This window comes from Salvelinus alpinus, chromosome 1 (assembly GCF_045679555.1).
Source record: "Salvelinus alpinus chromosome 1, SLU_Salpinus.1, whole genome shotgun sequence".
NCBI lineage: Eukaryota > Metazoa > Chordata > Actinopteri > Salmoniformes > Salmonidae > Salvelinus > Salvelinus alpinus.
Window position 1 is genome coordinate 32529859 of NC_092086.1, and position 23239 is coordinate 32553097.

General features: G+C 45.2%; 1 protein-coding gene across 2 annotated transcripts in view; it reads right to left on the reverse strand.

Moving 5' to 3' along the window:
• Window positions 1–4542: 4542 nt before the first annotated feature.
• The window catches only part of LOC139574021 (voltage-dependent T-type calcium channel subunit alpha-1H-like), a 93887-nt gene continuing 75190 nt past the window's right edge, over window positions 4543–23239 (reverse strand). For both annotated transcript variants that reach the window (XM_071398143.1, XM_071398136.1), the window contains exon 2: window positions 4543–8901. In XM_071398143.1, coding sequence (XP_071254244.1) covers window positions 8588–8884 — 297 coding nt within the window. In that variant the 5' untranslated portion in view covers window positions 8885–8901 and the 3' untranslated portion in view covers window positions 4543–8587. The remainder of the gene's footprint in view (window positions 8902–23239) is intronic.

Consider the following 23239-nt stretch of genomic DNA (forward strand, 5'->3'; position numbering starts at 1 on the left):
TCCTGAAAAAAACTGCAGAGTAAAATGCAACAGGAGCTTTGATCTCCCAAAGGTCATCTGGAGGCCAGAAACCCTGAACCACCTCTCCTTTAATCAGGGGAAATATCGGGGACCCTAACCCTGACCCCTAATGTTTGACCTCACACATGTTTGACCTTAACCCCACACTACAACATAACCTCTCTCTTTCATCTTCTGTCTGGGGCACCTGCAAAATATGGCGCTGTGTCTGTTTGGTTGATACTCGAAAATAAGTAACTACATAAACATCCTAAACGCAACTCAATTTCTGAAATTGGATGATATTTCCTTAAATAATGGTTACTGTAGATGGACTATGAGTTTTGATGTGTTTTTGTTGGTCAAAGTCTCATCTCCTACCCTGTAACGTACAATGACAACAACATACATGTGGTAGGATATATACAGGATAACAAGACGATTCCCCTGTTAATCCATCTAAAACATAGTCCTTGAAGCCTAGTTCCTAATAGAGCTGTTATCATTGAATCATCCTATTGTCTCCAGCTGCAGTGCTGTGGCCGCTCTCTCTCTCTCTAGTCAGTACAGTATTCAGTGGAGCGTGTCTCTGTCTCTCCCCACCCACTCACAGGCCCAGCCAGTAGCCACGGGGTTAACAGAGCCCATCAAACAGCCATTTAAACCCCATCTCCATTCAACAGGCATGCCAGAGAGGCACATATAGAGGCAGAGGCAGGATCTGACACACACATTGAAATCAGAGGGGGATTGAATAAGCCGCTACACCTTTGAATGACACATAATGACAATAGGTGTTCCTGCCACACATGCACCTGCTGGAACAAAGTGAGCAATTGTGCTCGTTTTTTTCCTCTCTTCCAATCTTTCGCTCTGTCTATCAGGATGGATGAGTTGTTAGGGTAAGGTGTGACTGGAGAGAGATGGAGAGAGTATGGGTGAGGGTAGAGGGGTAGAGCAGTCTGGGTAGAGAGAATATGCTTGATAGACATTGCATTGTAATTCTATGAGGTTAGAATTAGACAGAGAATCAGATAGATAGACAGAACGTTCTGGAATACAGAACACACCAGTTAGTGTGCAGCCAGACAGAACATTCTGGAATACACAGGCACATAACCAGAACCATATAGGGAGTGTGTGCGTGTGTTTACATTTGCGTGCACTCGCATGCACGCGTGTGTGTTGCATGTATATGTGTGTGGATTCATCCGTGCAGGAGAGGAAGAGGAGGAAGAGAGACAGTACCAATGTAAACACCACATTCCATCATCACCACATGAGAGCCGATCCGTGCACTGATTGGCTACGTGTGCCTGCTGCCATCCAATGATTGGCTGTGTGGTACCTGGTGTTGAATCAGAAGTGGTACCCTGGTCTCTGTGGAGTCTCTTAAACCCCTCTACAGCCCTGTCACACAGAGAGAGCGAGACCAGGCGCTAATGGAGTTTATCCTGGATGTGACAGAGCGGTGTGAAAAGAGGTACAGAGAGAGAGAATAAGTAATAGGGAAAAGGGAGATGATGTTGAAGAGGGAGAGAGGGAGAGAGGGAGAGAGGGAGAGAGAGAAACATTGTTTCCAATAATTACGTTAACTAGAGAGTTTCTCCTGAGTGGCTGACAAGGAATAGACAGCGTGAGGAGAGGAGAGGGGAAGGAGGAGAAAAGAGAAGGAAGTGATGAAGTAATAGACAGAGGAGAGGTTGGAGGAAGAGGAGAAAAGGGGGAGCCAAGGGAGATAAGGTGGAGAGAGAACCGATAAGAGTAGGTAGTGAAAGATGGATGGGTGAGAGGACGGAAGGAGGCAGAAGGGAGGAGAGAGAGAGAGAAAGAGAGACTCAGGTGGTAGTCCTACAAGGAGACAGTTAGTGATGACTATCTGAGGTGTGTGGATATCCGTCTCCATCGTGGTAACAAGCTGTCAGATACAGAGAAGATCATGGGCCGCAGAGGCCGGTCACTCCTCTAGAACCCCGTGAGCCAATCAAGCTCCGGGGAGAGAGAGTGAGGAAGATGGATGGATTGATAGACAGATGGATAGACAGATGTATAAAGAGGAAAGATATGAGGGAGATAGGAGAGACAAAGAGGTAGAGGAGAGACAGTAGAGTGAGGGAGAGGGTGAAATAGGATATACGAATCACAGCAGCTTCCCATCACACTCACAGGCTCACAGCTAGCATGAAGCCATGAGTTATGTTACCTATTGGTGGCAGGGAATCAAATGTACAAATTGCTCAAAAGAGTTAACTTCTTTGGGGTAGGGGGCAGTATTTTCACGTCTGGATGAAAAGCATGCCCAGAGTAAACGGCCTGCTACAAAGCCATAAAAGCTAGAATATGCCAATTATTAGTAGATTTGGATAAAAAACAATCTGAAGTTTCTAAAACTGTTTGAATGATGTCTGTGAGTATAACATCAGGCAGGCAAAAACCTGAGAAAAAATCCAACCAGGAAGTGGGGAATCTGAGGTTGGTCGATTTTCAACTCAGCTCCTATTGAAGATACAGTAGGATATTGGTAATGTTGCACTTCCTAAGGCTTCCACTAGATGTCAACAGTCGTTAGAACCTTGTCTGATGCCTCTACTGTTTAGTGGGGCCGAAGGAGAGAGGAATGAGTCAGGTCTGCCATGAGGTGACCATGCTCTGACCATGCGCGTTCACGTGAGAGCGAGCTCTGTTCCATCGCAATTCTGAAGACACAGGAATACTCCGGTTGGAAAATTATTGAAGAATTATGTTAAAAACCTCTTGAAGCTAGGGGGCAGAATTTTTATATTTGGAAAAAAAACGTTCCCAAGATAAACTGACTATTTCTCAGGCTCAGATATTAGAATATGCATATCATTGACAGATTAGGATAGAAAACACTCTAAAGTTTCCAAAACTGTCAAAATATTGTCTGTGAGTATAACAGAACTGATTTTGCAGGCGATAACCTGAGGAACTCCAACCCGGAAGTGCTTTAAAAAAATATATATCCTTGTTCCATTGCTTGCCCCTCCTCCATTTAAAGGCGTATCAACCAGATTTCTTTTCCAATGGCTTCCCCAGGCTGTGACCAGGCTTTAGACATAGTTTCAGGCTTTTATTTTGAAAAATTAGCGAGATTTATCAAAACGCGTCAGTGGATGACCAGGTGTCCTTTGATTGGTTCCTGCGCAGGAGAGATTTGGCTCGACATTTTCTATCTCTGTAGAATTGAACAGTTTACCGTCTGGTTGAAATATGATCGATTATGTATGTTAAAAACAACCTGAGGATTGATTATAAAAAACCTTTGACATGTTTCTACGAACATTACGGATACTTTTTGGAATTTTCGTCTCCCCTTCAGTACCAGAACGAGCTTGTGGTTTTCTGAACATAACGCACAAACCAAATGGCGATTTTTGGTTATAAAACTAATCTTTATCGAACAAAAATAAAATGTATTGTGTAACTGGGAGTCTCGTGAGTACAAACATCCGAAGATTATCAACGGTAAGCGATTCATTTTATTGCTTTTCTGACTTTCGTGACCAAGCTAATTTAAGGCTAGCTTTTCTAGCAGTGATTGATACACTCACAAACGCTTGGATTGCTTTCGCTGTAAAGCATATTTTCGAAATCTGACACGATAGGTGGATTAACAACAAGCTAAGCTGTGTTTTGGTATATTTCACTTGTGATTCCATGATTATAAATATTTTTTGTATTATTTTTGAGTTTGGCGCGCTGCCAATTCAGCGGTTGTTTACGAAAATGATCCCGTAAAAGGGATCCGTGCGGCAAGAAGTTAAAAACATCCTAAAGATTGATTCAATACTTTGTTTGTCATGTTTTTACGGACTGTAATATAACTTTTTTAACTTTTCGTCCGTACTTTCCGCTGGACCTGCCCGCCCGTCGTGAGTTTGGAAAGTGTACTGAACGCTAGAACAACAAGGAGGAATTTGGACATAAATGATGGACATTATCGAACTAAACAAACATTTATTGTGGAACTGGGATTCCTGGGATTGCATTCTGATGAAGATCATCAAAGGTAAGTGAATGTTTATAATGTTACTTCTGACTTCTGTTGACTGCATAATATGGTGGCTATATTTGTGTCTTGATTGGGCTCTGAGCACCGACTCAGATTATTGCATGGTTTGCTTTTTTCGTAAAGCTTTTTTGAAATCTGACACAGCGGTTGCATTAAGGAGAAGTGCATCTAAAATTCCATGCATAACAGTTGTATTCCTGTAAATTGATGTGGCTCTCTGCAAAATCAAAGGATGTTTTGTGACTTCTGAACGTAAGGCGCCAATGTAAACTCAGATTTTGGGATATAAATATGAACTTTACCGAACAAAATATACATGTATTGTGTAACATGAAGTCCTATGAGTGTCATCTGATGAAGATCATCAAAGGTTAGTGATTAATTTTATCTATATTTCTGCTTTTTGTGAATCCTCTTTTTGGCTGTAAAAATGGCGTAAAGCCTTTTTGAAATCGGACACTGTGGCTGGATTTAGCTCTTTCCTCTTGTTTAACCTACATTCACTTGTTGTGTTAACTAAAACGACCACGTTTAGCCTGATGGCTTTACGTTCTTGGGAGGATATCAGCACGAAGTCTAACACCGCTCCCACATGGTCCCCTTTGGCTAGCACTGTGCTAGCGACAGCATACCTTAGCCACGCTAGATAGCTGCTAGTTAGCTATCGCCTTACAAGCCTGGCTATAGCGTTACGCCGTGCTGTCTCTAGCTAGCTAATAGCCGCAAGACCCATTCTAACCCTCCGGGCTAACACGTAATTTTCTACAACAGGCGCTACTACACTACAGTGTTTTATTACAATGGCCACTGCTGCCCCATCCCAGGGAGAACCAGGCCAAGCACTCAAACCCCCACGTTCTTGCGCTTTCGGCTCCATGATTGCGAGGAAAGGCTCTCACCTTCTCTGCATCAACTGCTTGGGTGAGAAACATGCTCAGGCAGCTCTCGACAACCCCGTGTCCTGCACGCATTGTAAAAAAAGGACTAGGGCGGGTTTGAGGAGGAAACAAGTAGTTGAAAAAGCACTGCAATCACTTGCAAATAGGTATTAACTCTGCTCCTTGTAATTTTGAATATCTATGCTTTGGGTAAGTGGTGGGGTATGGTAGACAGGTCCCCATCTCCCCAGAGTGTCTGAATCTGGGGGTTTAGGACTGGATTATATTATTTCTCTTTTTAGTCCATTAAGCTGATGAGCCTGCTCATATCTCAGCCTGACTGACTCATAGCCTGACGTATGTGGGGCATGATGATGAGCATATTGAAGGTGAGTAAGTGCTAGGCCAGACATATCTAATGTCCAATCAGTTACACAGCCAGCAGAAATCTCTGTCCTATCTCTGTGCCAATACAAAAAGAGACAAGACACAGGTCTCTTTGTCTGAGATAATATCTTAGGATAATAAACCAGAGAGGAGAGGAAAGTAGAGGAGAGGAGAGTGGACAGGAGTGGAGTAGACGGGAGGAGAGGGGAGGGGATGAGAAGGGAGGAGAGGAGAGGTGTGGAGTAGATGGGAGGAGAGTGGAGGGGAGGAGAGTAGAGGTGGAGAGTGGGGATGAGAGTGGAGGAGAGTAGAGCGGAGGGGAGGAGAGTAGAGGGGAGGAGAGGTGGAGAGGGGGGTGTGGCTTCGCGGTAAGCAGGCAGGCATATAACATGGCAACGTACGCAAGCATACACGCCTTTCCGTACTCACACACACACAAGCATGCAATGAATGAGAAGAGAAAGTCATGGAGAGAATGGAGAGAGAGATGAAAAGAGAGAGGGGAGAGATGGGCAGAGGGAGTGAGAGAGATGAAAAGAGAGAGGGGAGAGATGGGCAGAGGGAGTGAGCGACATGAAAAGAGAGAGGGGAGAGATGGGCAGAGGGAGTAAGGGAGAGAGAGAGACAAAAAGAGAGAGGGGAGAGATGGGCAGAGGGAGTAATGGAGAAAGGGGAAAAGAGAGAGGGGTGAGATGGGCAGAGGGAGTAAGAGAGAGATGAAAAGAGAGATGGGAGAGATGGGCAGAGGGAGTGAAAGAGAGATGAAAGGGAGATGGGAGAGATGGGCAGAGGGAGTGAAAGAGAGATGAAAATAGAGAGGGGAGAGATGGGCAGAGTGAGTGAGAGAGATGAAAAGAGAGAGGGGAGAGATGGGCAGAGGGAGTGAAAGAGAGATGAAAAGAGAGAGGGGAGAGATGGGCAGAGGGAGTGAGAGAGAGAGATGAAAAGAGAGAGGGGAGAGATGGGCAGAGGGAGTGAGAGAGAGAGATGAAAAAAGGAGGGGAGAGATGGGCAGAGGGAGTGAGAGAGAGAGATGAAAAGAGAGATGGGAGAGATGGGCAGAGGGAGTGAAAGAGAGATGAAAGGGAGATGGGAGAGATGGGCCGAGGGAGTGAAAGAGAGATGAAAAGAGAGAGGGGAGAGATGGGCAGAGTGAGTGAGAGAGATGAAAAGAGAGAGGGGAGAGATGGGCAGAGGGAGTGAAAGAGAGATGAAAGGGAGATGGGAGAGATGGGCAGAGGGAGTGAAAGAGAGATGAAAAGAGAGAGGGGAGAGATGGGCAGAGTGAGTGAGAGAGATGAAAAGAGAGAGGGGAGAGATGGGCAGAGGGAGTGAAAGAGAGATGAAAAGAGAGAGGGGAGAGATGGGCAGAGGGAGTAATGGAGAAAGGGGAAAAGAGAGGGGAGAGATGGGCAGAGAGGGTGAGAGAGAGAGATGAAAAGAGAGAGGGGAGAGATGGGCAGAGGGAGTGGGAGAGAGAGATGAATAGAGAGAGGGGAGAGATGGGCAGAGGGAGTAAGAGAGAGAAATGAAAAGAGAGAGGGGAGAGATGGGCAGAGGGAGTAAGAGAGAGAGATGAAAAGAGAGAGGGGAGAGATGGGCAGAGGGAGTAAGAGAGAGAATGAGAGACATGCAGAGAGTGGAACAGTGGGAGGGTTTTTTCTCTGTTGTAAGCAGGCCTGCCTGGCTGGGAGGGAATCATTGGCTTTTTATCGTGTGTGTGTGTGTGTGTGTGTGTGTGTGTGTGTGTGTGTGTGTGTGTGTGTGTGTGTGTGTGTGTGTGTGTGTGTGTGTGTGTGTGTGTGTGTGTGTGTGTGTGTGCATATTGGTCCAACAGAACCCTGACTTCATCCAACGACAAACACCCGAGACCCAGAAATTCTCAAGCCCTGTCTCTCCATGTATTACAAAATTATGATCTGTGTGTGTGCATTTGTGTGTGTAACACGCTTATGCTCTGAGTCATCACCATGGGCCGGCATTGGCCAATCAAAGGCGTCCGTGTTTGGGGCGATGTGAAATAAGATTTGGAAACTTCCTGGCTAGAGGCCGATCACACACACACCCATCTTACACACTAGAAAGCCAAGCAAATCCCTCAAAACCCAGACAGGACATCAAAGACTGAACAGCCTCAATGGAGAGAGAGACTTCCTCTGCATTCACTGCAGATTATCATCTGGGTCAGCCACGGGAAAGAGTGTTTGTGCCTACACACTCCTAGACGGAAACACACAGACACACACATGAACACACACACACACACATTAACACACACACACACACACAAACACACACCTACTGAAACAAACTTATATCCAGTCGCAGTCTGTCAGAACAGAGCAAAAAAGTTGTCATTGACAGGTTGGTCAACTTTCTCCATCATTCAGCATTACTGAGTGGATCAACACCAGGGTTGAATATAGAGACAGTAAAGTGGACTTACTCAGATCAGGAGATACTGAGCTTTCAGACAGACTGGGATCAGGCCAGAGGGAGGAGAGGGGAGAGGGAAAGGAGAGGAGGGGAATAGGAAAAGGTAAGAGATGGTGGGGGACAGATAGGATGACGAGGAAAGAGGGAAGGGTTGAGAAGAGGGCTATAAGAGCCATGACGAGGCAATGAGAGATGGAGGGAGACTGAGGTTGAGAGAGGTGAAGGGTGAAGAGGGGAGAGCTGAGTAGGTTAGATTAGTTCAGTGGAAGAATATTAGAGGTGAGAGGTCAGGAGATAGGGTTCAGGGTAAGAGTCTGGGATATGGACATAATGACATAAAGAATATGTTATGAGGATATATATATATATTTACCTTTATTTAACTAGGCAAGTCAGTTAAGAACATATTATTATTTACCATAATGGCCTACCAGAAGGCAAAAGGCCTCCTGCGGGGATGGTGGCTGGGATTAAAAATGTAAAATAAAATAAAAGGACCAAACACACATCATGACAAGAGAGACAGCACAACACTACATAAAGAGACCTAAGAAATCAACACAGCATGGCAGCAACACATGAAAACACAGCATGGCAGCAACACAACATGACCACAACATGGTAGCAACACAACATGACAACAACATGGTAGCAACACAACATGGTAGCAGCACAAAACATGGTACAAACATTATTGGGCACAGACAACAGCACAAAGGGCAAGAAGGTAGAGATAACAATACATCACGGGAAGCAGCCACAACTATATAGGATGAAGACCATTTAAGTGTGAGAGGTGATGGATGAAGTTTTGGGGTTTAGGGGTTAGGGGTCAGGGGTCAGAGGCCAGGTGTCAGAGGTTAGGGGTCGGAGGTAATCTCAGCAGTAGTAAAGGATATGGGCTGGACACCATGTGTATGCACCAGCTGCGGGGACAGGTGGTCTGCTTGAGACAGAAGAACACCACGGGTGCAAGCTCAGGGAACGGCACCACCAGCGTGCTGAGGTCACTGCCGATGCTGACGTCATCGCCCGCCCCTCCCGCCTCCTCGATGATGTCATCAGCCTGCACCGGGCCGTAGTCCTCGCAGAGCCCCGCCCCCACTGGGGACACGCCCCCTAGCGGAACGGGACACTCCTCACTCGTCATGACAACTTAGCAGAGGTCTGGAGGGAGAGAGGGATGGAGAGAGAGACGGGTAAGAGAAGAACACACACACACACACTAGATCGATGTCAACAATCATTGCACTTTCATTGACAATTCACTTACAGCTCTTTATCAGCATAAAACCTCTCTATTTCCTTACCTATCCTCTGAATGGATTTACTCTAATGTAAACAGTCATCTCTAGTACACTCCATCTCTTCGGTTTTGTGCATGAGTACTAGAAAAACAACAGATATCCTCTCCTGTTGATTAGTGATTGAGCCGGCCGTAGGGAGATAAAGAGATGGAGAGATAAATAGATTGAGATAAAGAGATGGAGAGATAAAGAGATGGAGAGATAAAGAGATTGAGAGATAAAGAGATAAAGAGATGGAGAGATAAAGAGATGGAGAGATAAAGAGATGGAGAGATAAAGAGATGGAGAGATAAAGAGATGGAGAGATAAAGAGATTGAGAGATAAAGAGATGGAGAGAAAGAGATTGAGAGATAAAGAGATGGAGAGATAAAGAGATGGAGAGATAAAGAGATTGAGAGATAAAGAGATTGAGAGAAAGACATGGAGCGATAAAGAGATGGAGAGATAAAGAGATGGAGAGAAAGAGATGGAGAGATAAAGAGATGGATAAAAAAAAGAGATGGATAAAAAAAGAGATGGAGAGAAAGAGATGGAGAGATAAAGAGATTGAGAGATAAAGAGATTGAGAGAAAGACATGGAGAGATAAAGAGATGGAGAGATTGAGAGATAAAGAGATGGAGAGATAAAGAGATTGAGAGAAAGACATGGAGAGATAAAGAGATTGAGAGATAGAGAGAGATGAATGCAGACTGTAGAAGAAGGCTGTAGCAGCAGCCTACCAGGGCCACAGTGACTGTGTAATAATGACAGCACAATGTGCCTCAGCAGTCTGCTCTGCTTTACCTGTCAGCAGTGAGAGCAGGAACAGAGCCGGGCACAGGAACAAGTCAGGAGATAAACAACAGCAACAAGAAACAAGGACGCAAAGGACAGCCAGTGGCTTTTTTTACACTGACGGAGAAATTGTGTGTGTGAGGGGGCGGGTGTGCATGCGTCCATTTGTGTGTGTGTGTGTAGGCTTAGGAGGGTTTGTGTACAGAATCCAAATGTCAGGTTTGATGAATTGATTTTGGAGGGGAGGAGGGTATGTTAGTCACACAATGGCACTTTATCCAGACAGATTAACTCAGCTACCGCTCTGTTCAGAGACAGCCATGTACGTATTAATCATTCATATTTTATACTAATCATACAATCAAATGTACTTTGTTTTTATCAATCTAACTACATAACAAAATAATGGTTATCTTTTATTTGAATAGTAAATCTCTATTGATAAACCAAGATGTGACCTAGGCCTATTCACAATACAGGTGACTGCATTTGTGTGCATGCATTGTGTTATTGAGCTAGTTTTGGCTGATTTCATGGGGCTACATGACAAACCAGTGCTTTCCTCCCATTTGGGACTTATTATATTGATCAACAACATTTGCATTGATGTAGCTTGTTTTATAAAAGTGTGCACTATCGCTTTAAATCGTAATGACATTATTCACAAGGCAAGAAGGGTTCATGCCTTGTTGCATTATTCAAGTGTGTTAACTTCTGTGCAGCATGAGTGTGGAGCTAACATGATGCAGCCCAGACTCCCAGTGCAGGCTAGCAGTGAGTAAGTGGAGCAGGAACGGTGCGCGACTCGCGCTATAAGGGGGACTGATAGACTGAATTGATCTGCAGAAAAAAGGCAGTTTTATAGAAACTGTATTTATTTTATTATTGATAGACTGAGTTGATCCGTGAAACACATTTGACAAAAGAACCGAAAGTAACAAAAAATATAATACCGAACAATTTTTCATATTCTAGTATCGAAAAAGTACAGAAGTTTCGGTATACCATGCAACACTACCATAAAATTAGAAAGGACAGCGTCTGACATTTTCTCACAGCTAAAGGTTTCAAAATACTTCATCACAATATAAAAACCAGCCATCATCTAAAAACAGTATGGTCTGGGTCCAGAAAAAAAGACTACAACTACCACATCACATACTAGACTGCAGCACTGTGGACTGTGGAAGTCTGAGTTATTGGAGTAAAGACTTTTCTCGTTATAAGCATACTACATACTCAATTTACGTCACAAAAAGTACAGTTATAGTACATTTAGTGTGGTTAGTATGAGTATTCAAAAACAGCTGAAGTGTAATTCTGGGGTGTTATTTGTGACTGTGCCACTGCCACGGGACAAGGCCCTTCTCTGAACCAGTCCTTTCCCCCTGCTCCATTTTGACAGTAAACAGGTTTAACCACAGGGAGGAGAGAGGACAGATTCAGTCAGGCCCTCTAACATAAAGGAACAAAGGGGGAAACGAGAGAAAGAAAGATTTTGTAAATATTTGTTTTTGTATCAATCCCTGTCTGTTCATTGCTCACACCTTCTCTCTAACATTTTTCTCCCAGCATCTCTCTCTCTCTCTCTCTGCATGTGTGCTGGTGGGGTCATGATGACTGTGCGTCTGTGCATTAGCACTTGCACTCACACACACCGTGACGCACACACCGTGACGCACACACCACGACGCACACACCACGACGCTCACACATGATCATCATAAATTGGAGTAACGGATTTACAGCCACCCATTTAGTTGTGCTAAGTGCTGAATGCTGTGGGGACCTTGGGGAAATGCACGTGTTATCCCTCTTGCCTCCAACTCCACTCAACACTGACACACACACACACACACACACACACACACACACACACACACACACACACACACACACACACACACACACACACACACACACACACACACACACACACACACACACACACACACACACACACACACACACACACACACACACACAGACACACACACACACACAGACACACACACACGTGTGGCTGATTTCACAGTAATTATAATAATGGATTATATTTATAGCATGATTCCAAGAGCTACAATTACTTTGGAAAATATTTGCTGACCATGACTATGACTAGGCCCAACAGATTTCCCTGGTCAGGTCACACTTTCAGGGGCCTTATAGACTACAGACTAGAGAGATGGGACCAGAGAAGAGACTAGGGTTACCTAAATAATCTTACGGAGAGGACCTGTGCCCCATCAACAACAGCACTGAGGGGACCTGTGCCCCATCAACAACAGCACTGAGGGGACCTGTGCCCCATCAACAACAGCACTGAGGGGACCTGTGCCCCATCAACAAAAGCACTGAGAGGACCTGTGCCCCATCAACAACAGCACTGAGAGGACCTGTGCCCCATCAACAACAGCACCGAGAGGACCTGTGCCCCATCAACAACAGCACCGAGAGGACCTGTGCCCCATCAACAACAGCACTGAGGGGACCTGTGCCCCATCAACAACAGCACTGAGAGGACCTGTGCCCCATCAACAACAGCACTGAGAGTACCTGTGCCCCATCAACAACAGAGGACCTGTGCCCCATCAACAACAGAGGACCTGTGCCCCATCAACAACAGCACTGAGAGGACCTGTGCCCCATCAACAACAGCACTGAGAGAACCTGTGGCCCATCAACAACAGCACCGAGAGGACCTGTGCCCCATCAACAACAGCACCGAGAGAACCTGTGGCCCATCAACAACAGCACTGAGAGGAACTGTGCCCCATCAGCAACAGCACCGAGAGAACCTGTGGCCCATCAACAACAGAGAACCTGTGGCCCATCAACAACAGAGAACCTGTGGCCCATCAACAACAGAGAACCTGTGGCCCATGAACAACAGAGAACCTGTGGCCCATCAACAACAGAGAACCTGTGGCCCATGAACAACAGAGAACCTGTGGCCCATCAACAACAGAGAACCTGTGGCCCATCAACAACAGAGAACCTGTGGCCCATCAACAACAGAGAACCTGTGGCCCATCAACAACAGAGAACCTGTGGCCCATCAACAACAGCACTGGGAGGACCTGTGGCCCATCAACAACAGCACTGAGAGGAACTGTGGCCCATCAACAACAGCACTGAGGGGAACTGTGGCCCATCAACAACAGCACTGAGCGGACCTGTGGCCCATCAACAACAGAGAACCTGTGGCCCATCAACAACAGCACTGAGGGGAACTGTGGCCCATCAACAACAGAGAACCTGTGGCCCATCAACAACAGCACTGAGCGGACCTGTGGCCCATCAACAACAGAGAACCTGTGGCCCATCAACAACAGCACTGAGGGGAACTGTGGCCCATCAACAACAGAGAACCTGTGGCCCATCAACAACAGCACTGAGGGGAACTGTGGCCCATCAACAACAGAGAACCTGTGGCCCATCAACAACAGGACTGAGGGGAACTGTGGCCCATCAACAACAGCACTGAGGGGAACTGTGGCCCATCAACAACAGCACTGAGAGGAACTGTGGCCCATCAACAACAGCACTGAGGGGACCTGTGGCCCATCAACAACAGCACTGGGAGGACCTGTGGCCCATCAACAACAGCACTGAGAGGAACTGTGGCCCATCAACAACAGCACTGGGAGGACCTGTGGCCCATCAACAACAGCACTGAGAGGAACTGTGGCCCATCAACAACAGCACTGGGAGGACCTGTGCCCCATCAACAACAGCACTGATACAGTGGAGCTGAATCATAGTAAAGATAAGTGTGCAGCTGAAAGTGTAATTGTGTGAGAGGACTTTTTTTCTGCGGAGCCCCAGTGTTAAAACTGTATGTGCCAGGTAGTGCTGAGAGATTAACCGAAATGTTGGTTATTCTTTATATATTTTTTATAACTAATTGACCAACGTTGGTTCAATTATTTGAATTCCTTTTTGTTCAAATTTCTGTGAGCTCAATACGCAGTTTCTTTAGAGATAAATCAGAACAAGCCCGAATGGTGCGATGTAGTCAGGAGTGGTAGTTTCCAACAAGCCAATATTCTACACAGTTTAGAGCAGACAATGTGGTAATTAACTACAGTGACCATACAATTCCTTCAGAAAGTATTCACACCTGTTGATTTTTCCACATTTTGTTGTGTTACAAAGTGGGATTACAATTGATTTAATTGTCATTTTTTGTCAACGATCTAAACAAAATACTCTGTATTGTCAAAGTGGAAGAAAAATTCTAACATTTGTATTTGGCAGCAATTACAGCTGTGAGTCTTTCTGGGAAAGTCTCTAAGAGCTTCCCACACCTGGATTGTGCAATATATGTCCATTATTCTTTTCAAAATTCTTCAAGCTCTGTCAAATCGGATGTTCATCATTGCTAGACAACCATTTTCAGGTCTTGCCAAACTGTATATCCTGAAGACATATAGAAACACAACATGCAACAATTTAAACTATTTTACTGAACTATTTTACTGAGTCACAGTTCATATGAAGAAATCAGTCAATTTAAACTATTTTACTGAGTCACAGTTCATATGAAGAAATCAGTCAATTTAAATCAATTCATTAGATGTCCGGGTGGCTGGTCTCAGACGATCCCGCGGGTGAAGAAGCCAGATGTGGAGGTCCTTGGTTGGCATGGTTACACGCCGTGTGCGGTTGTGAGGCCGGTTGAACGTACTGCCAAATTCTCTAAAACAACGTTGGTAGAGAAATGAACATTAAATTATCTGGCAACAGCTCTGGTGGACATTCCAGCAGTCAGCATGCCAATTGCATGCTCCCTCAAAATGTCAGATATCTGTGGCATTGGGTTGAATGACAAAACTGCACATTTTAGAGTGGCCTTTTATTGTCCCCAGCACAAGGTATACCTGTGTAGTGATCAAACTGTTTAATCAGCTTCTTGATATGCCACACCTGTCAGGTGAATGGATTATCTTGGCAAAGGAGAAATGCTGATTAACAGGGATGTAAAGACATTGTGCACACAATTTGAAAGAAATACATTTTTTGTGAGTATGGAACATTTCTGGGATCTTTTATTTCAGCTCATGAAATATGGGACCAACACATTACATGTTGCGTTTATATTTGTGTTCAGTATATTTTCAAGCAGATTTAATTCAAAACTGTAGCTCAGCCACTCAAGAACGTTCACGGTCTTCTTGGTAAGCAACTCCAGTGTATAATTTCCGTTGTGTTTTAGGTTATTGTTCTGCTAAAAGGTGAATTCATCTCCCAGTGTCTGGTGGAAAGCAGACTGATCCAGGTTTTCCTCTAGGATTTTGCCTGTGCTTAGCTCCATTCTGTTTCTATTTTATCCTGAAAAATTCCCCAGTCCTTAACGATTACAAGCATTATCATAACATGATGCAGCTACCACTATGCTTGAAAATATGGAGAGTAGTACTCAGTAATGTGTTATATTGGATTTGCCACAAACATAACATTTTTTATTCAGGACAAAAAGGGAATTGCTTTCCCACATGTTTTTCAGTATTACTTTAGTGCCTTGCTGCAAACAGGATGCATGTTTTGGAATATTTTTATTCTGTACAGGCTTCCTTCTGTCACTCTGTCAATTAGGTTAGTATTGTGGAGTAACTACAATGTTGTTGATCCATCCTCACTTTTATCTTATCACAGCCATTAAACTCTGTTTTAAAAGTCACCATTGGCCTCATGGTGAAATCCCTGAGCAGTTTCCTTCCGCAACTGAGTTAAAAAGGACGCCTGTATCTATGTGGTGACTGGGTGTATTTTCCCCCATCCAAAGTGTAATTAAGAACTTCACCATCTCCAAACGGATATTGCATCTTTTTTTCTATCTACCAATAGGTGCCCTTCTTAGCGAGGCACTGGAAAACCTCACTGGTCTTTGTGCTTGAAATTCACTGCTTGACTGAGGGACCTTACAGATAACTGTATGTGTTGGGTACAGAGGTGAGGTAAAGTCCACGCAATTCATTATGTGACTTGTTAAGCACATTTTTACTCCTGAACTTATTTAGGCTTGCCATAACAAAGGAGTTGAATACTTTTTGACTCAAGACATTTCAGCTTTTAATTTGTAATTCATTTGTAAAACAAAGTTGAAAAACATAATTCCACTTTAACATTATGGGGTATTGTGTGTAGGCCAATGTCACAACAATCTCAATGTAGTACATGTTGAATTCAGGCTGTAACACAACAACATGTGGACAAAGGGGTGTGAATACTTTCTGAAGGCACTGTAATCCATTGCGAGCCTACTTGTCCGGTCTACAGCACGGACCGTCTGTGTGGGCCAGACACCGAGACAGAGAGAAGAGACAGAAGAATGCATGATTGAGAGAGATAGAGAGCAGTTGCTTCACGAGGTATCTCTACCTGAAAATACATCTAAGTGATTGATAGTTGGTATTCAGCAGTCATAAAAGTATGCCTTAATTACTCTGAAGAACTCCTAAATAGTGATTTTGTCAGACAGCGTAGGCAGCAGCTCCATAGAGATGAGATGATGACTTGGAATGAAATAATGAAGTAATTAAATAAAACAAACGTAATATACACAACAACTGAAATACTTTATTAAAGTTGAACAAATGATGGTTAATAATTGATAAGCAGTAATAGCCAGTCATTACCATCATGGGACTTTTATTTATTGTTTTATTCTGTGTTGTTACAGCATTCAACCCACATAATGCACAATGCATTTAATGTTGAAAATAATAATCGAAACCAAAATCGAAAACCATGTGGTTTTTTTAAGCGAACCGAAACCGAACCAACCTCAAAAAGTACTAATCTCTCAGCACTAGAGTCAGGTGATTGGAGACTATGCTGAGTACAGCACTTCGACACAGGCAGCCAGGGTTCTGACTGGCACAGCGATTTAACACTGCTTTAGAATACCACAGGCTTAGTGTGTGTACGTGTATAGTTGGTTGGTTGCTAACACACACACACACACACACACACACACACACACACACACACACACACACACACACACACACACACACACACACACACACACACACACACACACACACACACACACACACACACACACACACACACACACACAGTCCCAAGCCCCCAGCATGCAGGACAGATTGCATCAAACTCTCCAAAGACACAGAGGGAGGGAGCTGTCTGAGCGAAGAAGAAGGCAGACAGGAGGAGAGGAGGTGGAGGGGAGGTGGAGGGGAGAGGAGATGAGACGGAGGGGGGAGGAGAGGAGATGGAGCGGGGAGGGACGGAGGAGAAGAGATTTGGAGGAAGAAGGAGAGGATGGAGGAAGAAGGAGAGGAGATGGAGGGGGGAGATGGAGGGGGAGAGGAGATGGAAGGTAGAGGAGAGGAGATGAAGGAAGAAGGAGAGGAATGGAGGGGGGAGGAGAGAAGATGGAGGAAGAAGGAGAGAAGATGGAGGGGGAAGGAGATGGAGGGGAGAGGAGATGAAGGAAGAAGGAGAGGAGATGGAGGAAGAAGGAGAGGAGATGGAGGGTTGAGTTGATGGAGGAAGAAGGAGAGGAATGGAGGGTAGAGGAGATGGAGAGAGGAGGAGAGGAATGGAGGGTAGAGGAGATGGAGAGAGGAGGAGAGGAATGGAGGGTAGAGGAGATGGAGAGAGGAGGAAAGGAATGGAGGGTAGAGGAGATGGAGGAAGAAGGAGAGGAATGGAGGGTAGAGGAGAGGAGATGGAGGAAGAAGGAGAGGAGATGGAGGGGGTAGGAGAGGAGATGGAGGGGAAGGAGAGGAGGGAGGTGAAGGAGAGGAGATGGAGGGGAAGGAGAGGAGATGGAGGGGAGGGGAAGGAGAGGAGATGGAGGGGAAGGAGAGGAGATGGAGGGGAAGGAGAGGAGATGGAGGTGAAGGAGGGGAGATGGAGAGGAGATGGAGGGTTGAGGAGATGGAGGAAGAAGGAGAGGAATGGAGGGTAGAGGAGATGGAGGAAGAAGGAGAGGAATGGAGGGTAGAGGAGATGGAGGAAGAAGGAGAGGAATGGAGGGTAGAGGAGAGGAGATGGAGAGGAGATGGAGGTGAAGGAGAGGAAATGAACCTCTATGATCATTGTCATGCCAACCTGATCTGGTACCAGGCTATAGTGATCTGTTTAAAAAACACCCCAACTTCCTCCCTATTCTACATTACAGGACTTTGAGACAAACAACTAGTCTGTGAAGAACTCTGTACAAACATTCCTATCAAATGTGTCTGCCTAAAGCTGTTCAGCACTCCAGACAGAATTAACATACATACCAATACATAAAAAATGTATTTAACTTGTCCCTGATTTCTCTAACTTGATGCACCATTCAAATCTTCCTGGCTGTATGGTAGCATACTTTAGAGTCTATTTCCAGGCTGATTGAGCCTCTATACTACCGCTAACTCCCATTAGCTGCATTTCCTATGAAACTCCAAACAACTTTGCTGCTGCTTTTTCAAATGTAATGACCCGTGTGCTCCACTTACGTCTGGCGAGGGATTCAGAGAAGGAGAGGGAGGAGAATAAAAACACAAAAACAAAAACAAATCAATTTAATGACTAGCGCTGCAAATGTTACGCCTCTAGAAAACTCCGCCTCGGGAAGAAAATAAGAAGAAAATATGATTTTAGAACCAGCGCTGCTGTGTCAGCATTATTACATGACTGGCTGTCACGGGCGCCATGAGAAGGCGGCGGTAATTTGGGTGCTTCAAGTGTTGCTAGCTGCCTCGTCGTTAAAACAGCCCTGTACAGGGTCGGTGGCGCTCCACAGGGCTAACGAGCATCGGGCAACTCATGTAACTCAATGGTGAACGGGGTGCCGCATGGTTTATTAATGCATGGATTGGACGATGCTGAGCTGGGAGACTTGTCTAGATAGCATTCTGGAGGACTAAATACTGGAGGACTAAATACTGTAGGTCTAAATACTGTAGGCCTAAATACTGTAGGTCTAAATACTATAGGTCTAAATTCTATAGGTCTAAATACTATAGGTCTAAATACTATAGGTCTAAATACTGTAGGTCTGAATACCGTAGGTCTAAATACTGTAGGACTAAATACTGTAGGCCTAAATACTGTAGGTCTAAATACTGTAGGCCTAAATACTGTAGGTCTAAATACTATAGGTCTAAATACTATAGGCCTAAATACTATAGGTCTAAATTCTATAGGTCTAAATACTATAGGTCTAAATACTGTAGGTCTGAATACCGTAGGTCTAAATACTGTAGGACTAAATACTGTAGGCCTAAATACTGTAGGTCTAAATACTGTAGGCCTAAATACTGTAGGTCTAAATACTATAGGTCTAAATACTGTAGGCCTAAATACTGTAGGCCTAAATACTGTAGGTCTAAATACTGTAGGCCTAAATACTGTAGGTCTAAATACTGTAGGCCTAAATACTGTAGGTCTTTGATTCTGGTCTCATTTCTACACTCTACTGTGACTCCATTTGTGCATAGGTTTCCAAACCAATCAGCTACAGTACACTCTTAGAAGGTTCCAAAAGGGTTCTTCAGTTGTCCCCATGAAGAATCCTTTTCGGTTCCAGGTCCAACCCTTTTTGGTTATAGGTAGAACTCTCTGTGGAAAGTTTTACATGGAACACAAAACAGTTCCCCCTGGAACCAAAAAGGGTTCTTCAAAGGGTTCTCCTATGGGGACAGCCGAAGAACCCTTTAACATTTTAGATAGCACCTTTTCTGCAGGCTACACAGTTGGAAAGATAATGTAGACCTCTTGTGGAAAGATCATGTAGAACTCCTGTGGAAAGATCATGTAGAACTCCTGTGGAAAGATCATGTAGAACTCCTGTGGACAGATCATGTAGAACTCCTGTGGAAAGATCATGTAGAACCCCTGTGGAAAGATCATGTAGAACTGTGGAAAGATCATGTAGAACTGTGGAAAGATCATGTAGAACTCCTGTGGAAAGATCATGTAGAACTCCTGTGGACAGATCATGTAGAACTCCTGTGGAAAGATCATGTAGAACCCCTGTGGAAAGATCATGTAGAACTGTGGAAAGATCATGTAGAACTGTGGAAAGATCATGTAGAACCCCCGTGCAAATATCATGTAGAACTCCTGTAAAAAGATAATGTAGAACTCCTGTGGAAAGATCATGTAGAACTCCTGTTGAAAGATCATGTAGAACCCCTGTGGACAGATCATGTAGAACTCCTGTGGAAAGATCATGTAGAACTCCTGTGGAAAGATCATGTAGAACCCCTGTGGAAAGATCATGTAGAACTGTGGAAAGATCATGTAGAACTCCTGTGGAAAGATCATGTAGAACTCCTGTGGAAAGATCATGTAGAACTCCTGTGGAAAGATCATGTAGATCTCCTGTGGAAAGATCATGTAGAATCCCTGTGGAAAGATCATGTAGAACTCCTGTAAAAAGATCATGTAGAACTCCTGTGGAAAGATCATGTAGAACTCCTGTGGAAAGATCATGTAGAACTCCTGTAAAATGATCAACCAAGAAAGATAACTGAACACAACATTAAACAGCGATTCAGTTTAGCACTTAGATCAAAACACAAACAGTCTGGTCATTCCTGCACCAAACATGACGCATCACTTTGAAATGGTTCCAGTTGGTATAGCGACATATGGCTGACTAGCACATCTTGTTGTTGTGATTATCATTATACTGATTCTGCAGATTCTGTGAGACAAATACATGTATCATATAGTTGGGTAACTAACTGTCCATATGCTGCCAGACAGGCACATTTCATTAGGACTCTGTGATTCACTTTGGTCTCAGTTTATCGACTGCAACCACCAAGGAGTTGTTGTTTATCTCGCCCTCCTCTCCTTCACCCTCTCGGTGCAGTCACCAGGCTCCAACAGAGTGTTAGACTAAACACAGTATTTTCACCCTCCTCTCCTTCACCCTCTCGGTGCAGTCACCAGGCTCCAACGGAGTGTTAGACTAAACACAGTATTTTCACCCTCCTCTCCTTCACCCTCTCGGTGCAGTCACCAGGCTCCAACAGAGCGTTACACTAAACACAGTATTTTCACCTTCCTCTCCTTCACCCTCTCGGTGCAGTCACCAGGCTCCAACAGAGCGTTACACTAAACACAGTATTTTCACCCTCCTCTCCTTCACCCTCTCGGTGCAGTCACCAGGCTCCAACAGAGCGTTAGACTAAACACAGTATTTTCACCCTCCTCTCCTTCACCCTCTTGGTGCAGTCACCAGGCTCCAACAGAGTGTTAGACTAAACACAGTATTTTCACCCTTCTCTCCTTCACCCTCTCGGTGCAGTCACCAGGCTCCAACAGAGTGTTAGACTAAACACAGTATTTTCACCCTTCTCTCCTTCACCCTCTCGGTGCAGTCACCAGGCTCCAACAGAGCGTTACACTAAACACAGTATTTTCACCCTCCTCTCCTTCACCCTCTTGGTGCAGTCACCAGGCTCCAACAGAGTGTTAGACTAAACACAGTATTTTCACCCTTCTCTCCTTCACCCTCTTGGTGCAGTCACCAGGCTCCAACAGAGTGTTAGACTAAACACAGTATTTTCACCCTTCTCTCCTTCACCCTCTCGGTGCAGTCACCAGGCTCCAACAGAGCGTTACACTAAACACAGTATTTTCACCCTCCTCTCCTTCACCCTCTCGGTGCAGTCACCAGGCTCCAACAGAGCGTTACACTAAACACAGTATTTTCACCCTCCTCTCCTTCACCCTCTCGGTGCAGTCACCAGGCTCCAACAGAGCGTTACACTAAACACAGTATTTTCACCCTCCTCTCCTTCACCCTCTCGGTGCAGTCACCAGGCTCCAACAGAGTGTTAGACTAAACACAGTATTTTCACCCTCCTCTCCTTCACCCTCTCGGTGCAGTCACCAGGCTCCAACAGAGCGTTACACTAAACACAGTATTTTCACCCTCCTCTCCTTCACCCTCTCGGTGCAGTCACCAGGCTCCAACAGGGCGTTACACTAAACACAGTATTTTCACCCTCCTCTCCTTCACCCTCTCGGTGCAGTCACCAGGCTCCAACAGAGCGTTACACTAAACACAGTATTTTCACCCTCCTCTCCTTCACCCTCTCGGTGCAGTCACCAGGCTCCAACAGAGCGTTACACTAAACACAGTATTTTCACCCTCCTCTCCTTCACCCTCTCGGTGCAGTCACCAGGCTCCAACAGAGCGTTACACTAAACACAGTATTTTCACCCTCCTCTCCTTCACCCTCTCGGTGCAGTCACCAGGCTCCAACAGAGCGTTACACTAAACACAGTATTTTCACCCTCCTCTCCTTCACCCTCTCGGTGCAGTCACCAGGCTCCAACAGAGCGTTACACTAAACACAGTATTTTCACCCTCCTCTCCTTCACCCTCTCGGTGCAGTCACCAGGCTCCAACAGAGCGTTACACTAAACACAGTATTTTCACCCTCCTCTCCTTCACCCTCTCGGTGCAGTCACCAGGCTCCAACAGAGCGTTACACTAAACACAGTATTTTCACCCTCCTCTCCTTCACCCTCTCGGTGCAGTCACCAGGCTCCAACAGAGCGTTACACTAAACACAGTATTTTCACCCTCCTCTCCTTCACCCTCTCGGTGCAGTCACCAGGCTCCAACAGAGCGTTACACTAAACACAGTATTTTCACCCTCCTCTCCTTCACCCTCTCGGTGCAGTCACCAGGCTCCAACATCAGAGCTTTAGACTAAACACAGTATTTTTGTCTCTCTCTTCCTCTTTCGTTGTCCAACTTTGTCTGACCCTCTGCCCTTCAGGTCCTCCTTCCATCTGGCTCTTTAGCAATCCTTCCCCTCCCTCTCTGCATCATTTCCTATCTCTCTTCTTCTAACTCTCCCCTTCTTGTCATCTATCCTTCCCTCTAGATATTTACATTTCATTATCTGTATTCCCTTTCCCCCTCCATCTATCGCTCCTGCTCTCCATCTTCTTCAGACTTCATCGTTCCCCTCCCTCCCTCCTCCATATCCTCAGACTGGTGTCTGTAAAGAGCAGTGTGTCAGAGGCCAGATCCTCCTCCATATCCTCAGACTGGTGTCTGTAAAGAGCAGTGTGTCAGAGGCCAGATCCTCCTCCATATCCTCAGACTGGTGTCTGTAAAGAGCAGTGTGTCAGAGGCCAGATCCTCCTCCATATCCTCAGACTGGTGTCTGTAAAGAGCAGTGTGTCAGAGGCCAGATCCTCCTCCATATCCTCAGACTGGTGTCTGTAAAGAGCAGTGTGTCAGAGGCCAGATCTATGGAGTGGCTCCAGTGGATTACCATGATTTGTTAGCCACATCACCCTAATCTGCTGCAACAGCATTAGCCGCCACTATATAGCCTCATGTGTGTATGAGCGTATGAGTGAGTGTGCGCACGTGTGTGTGTGTGTGCTTGTGTTTGTGCTTGTGCATGTGTGTAACAGCCA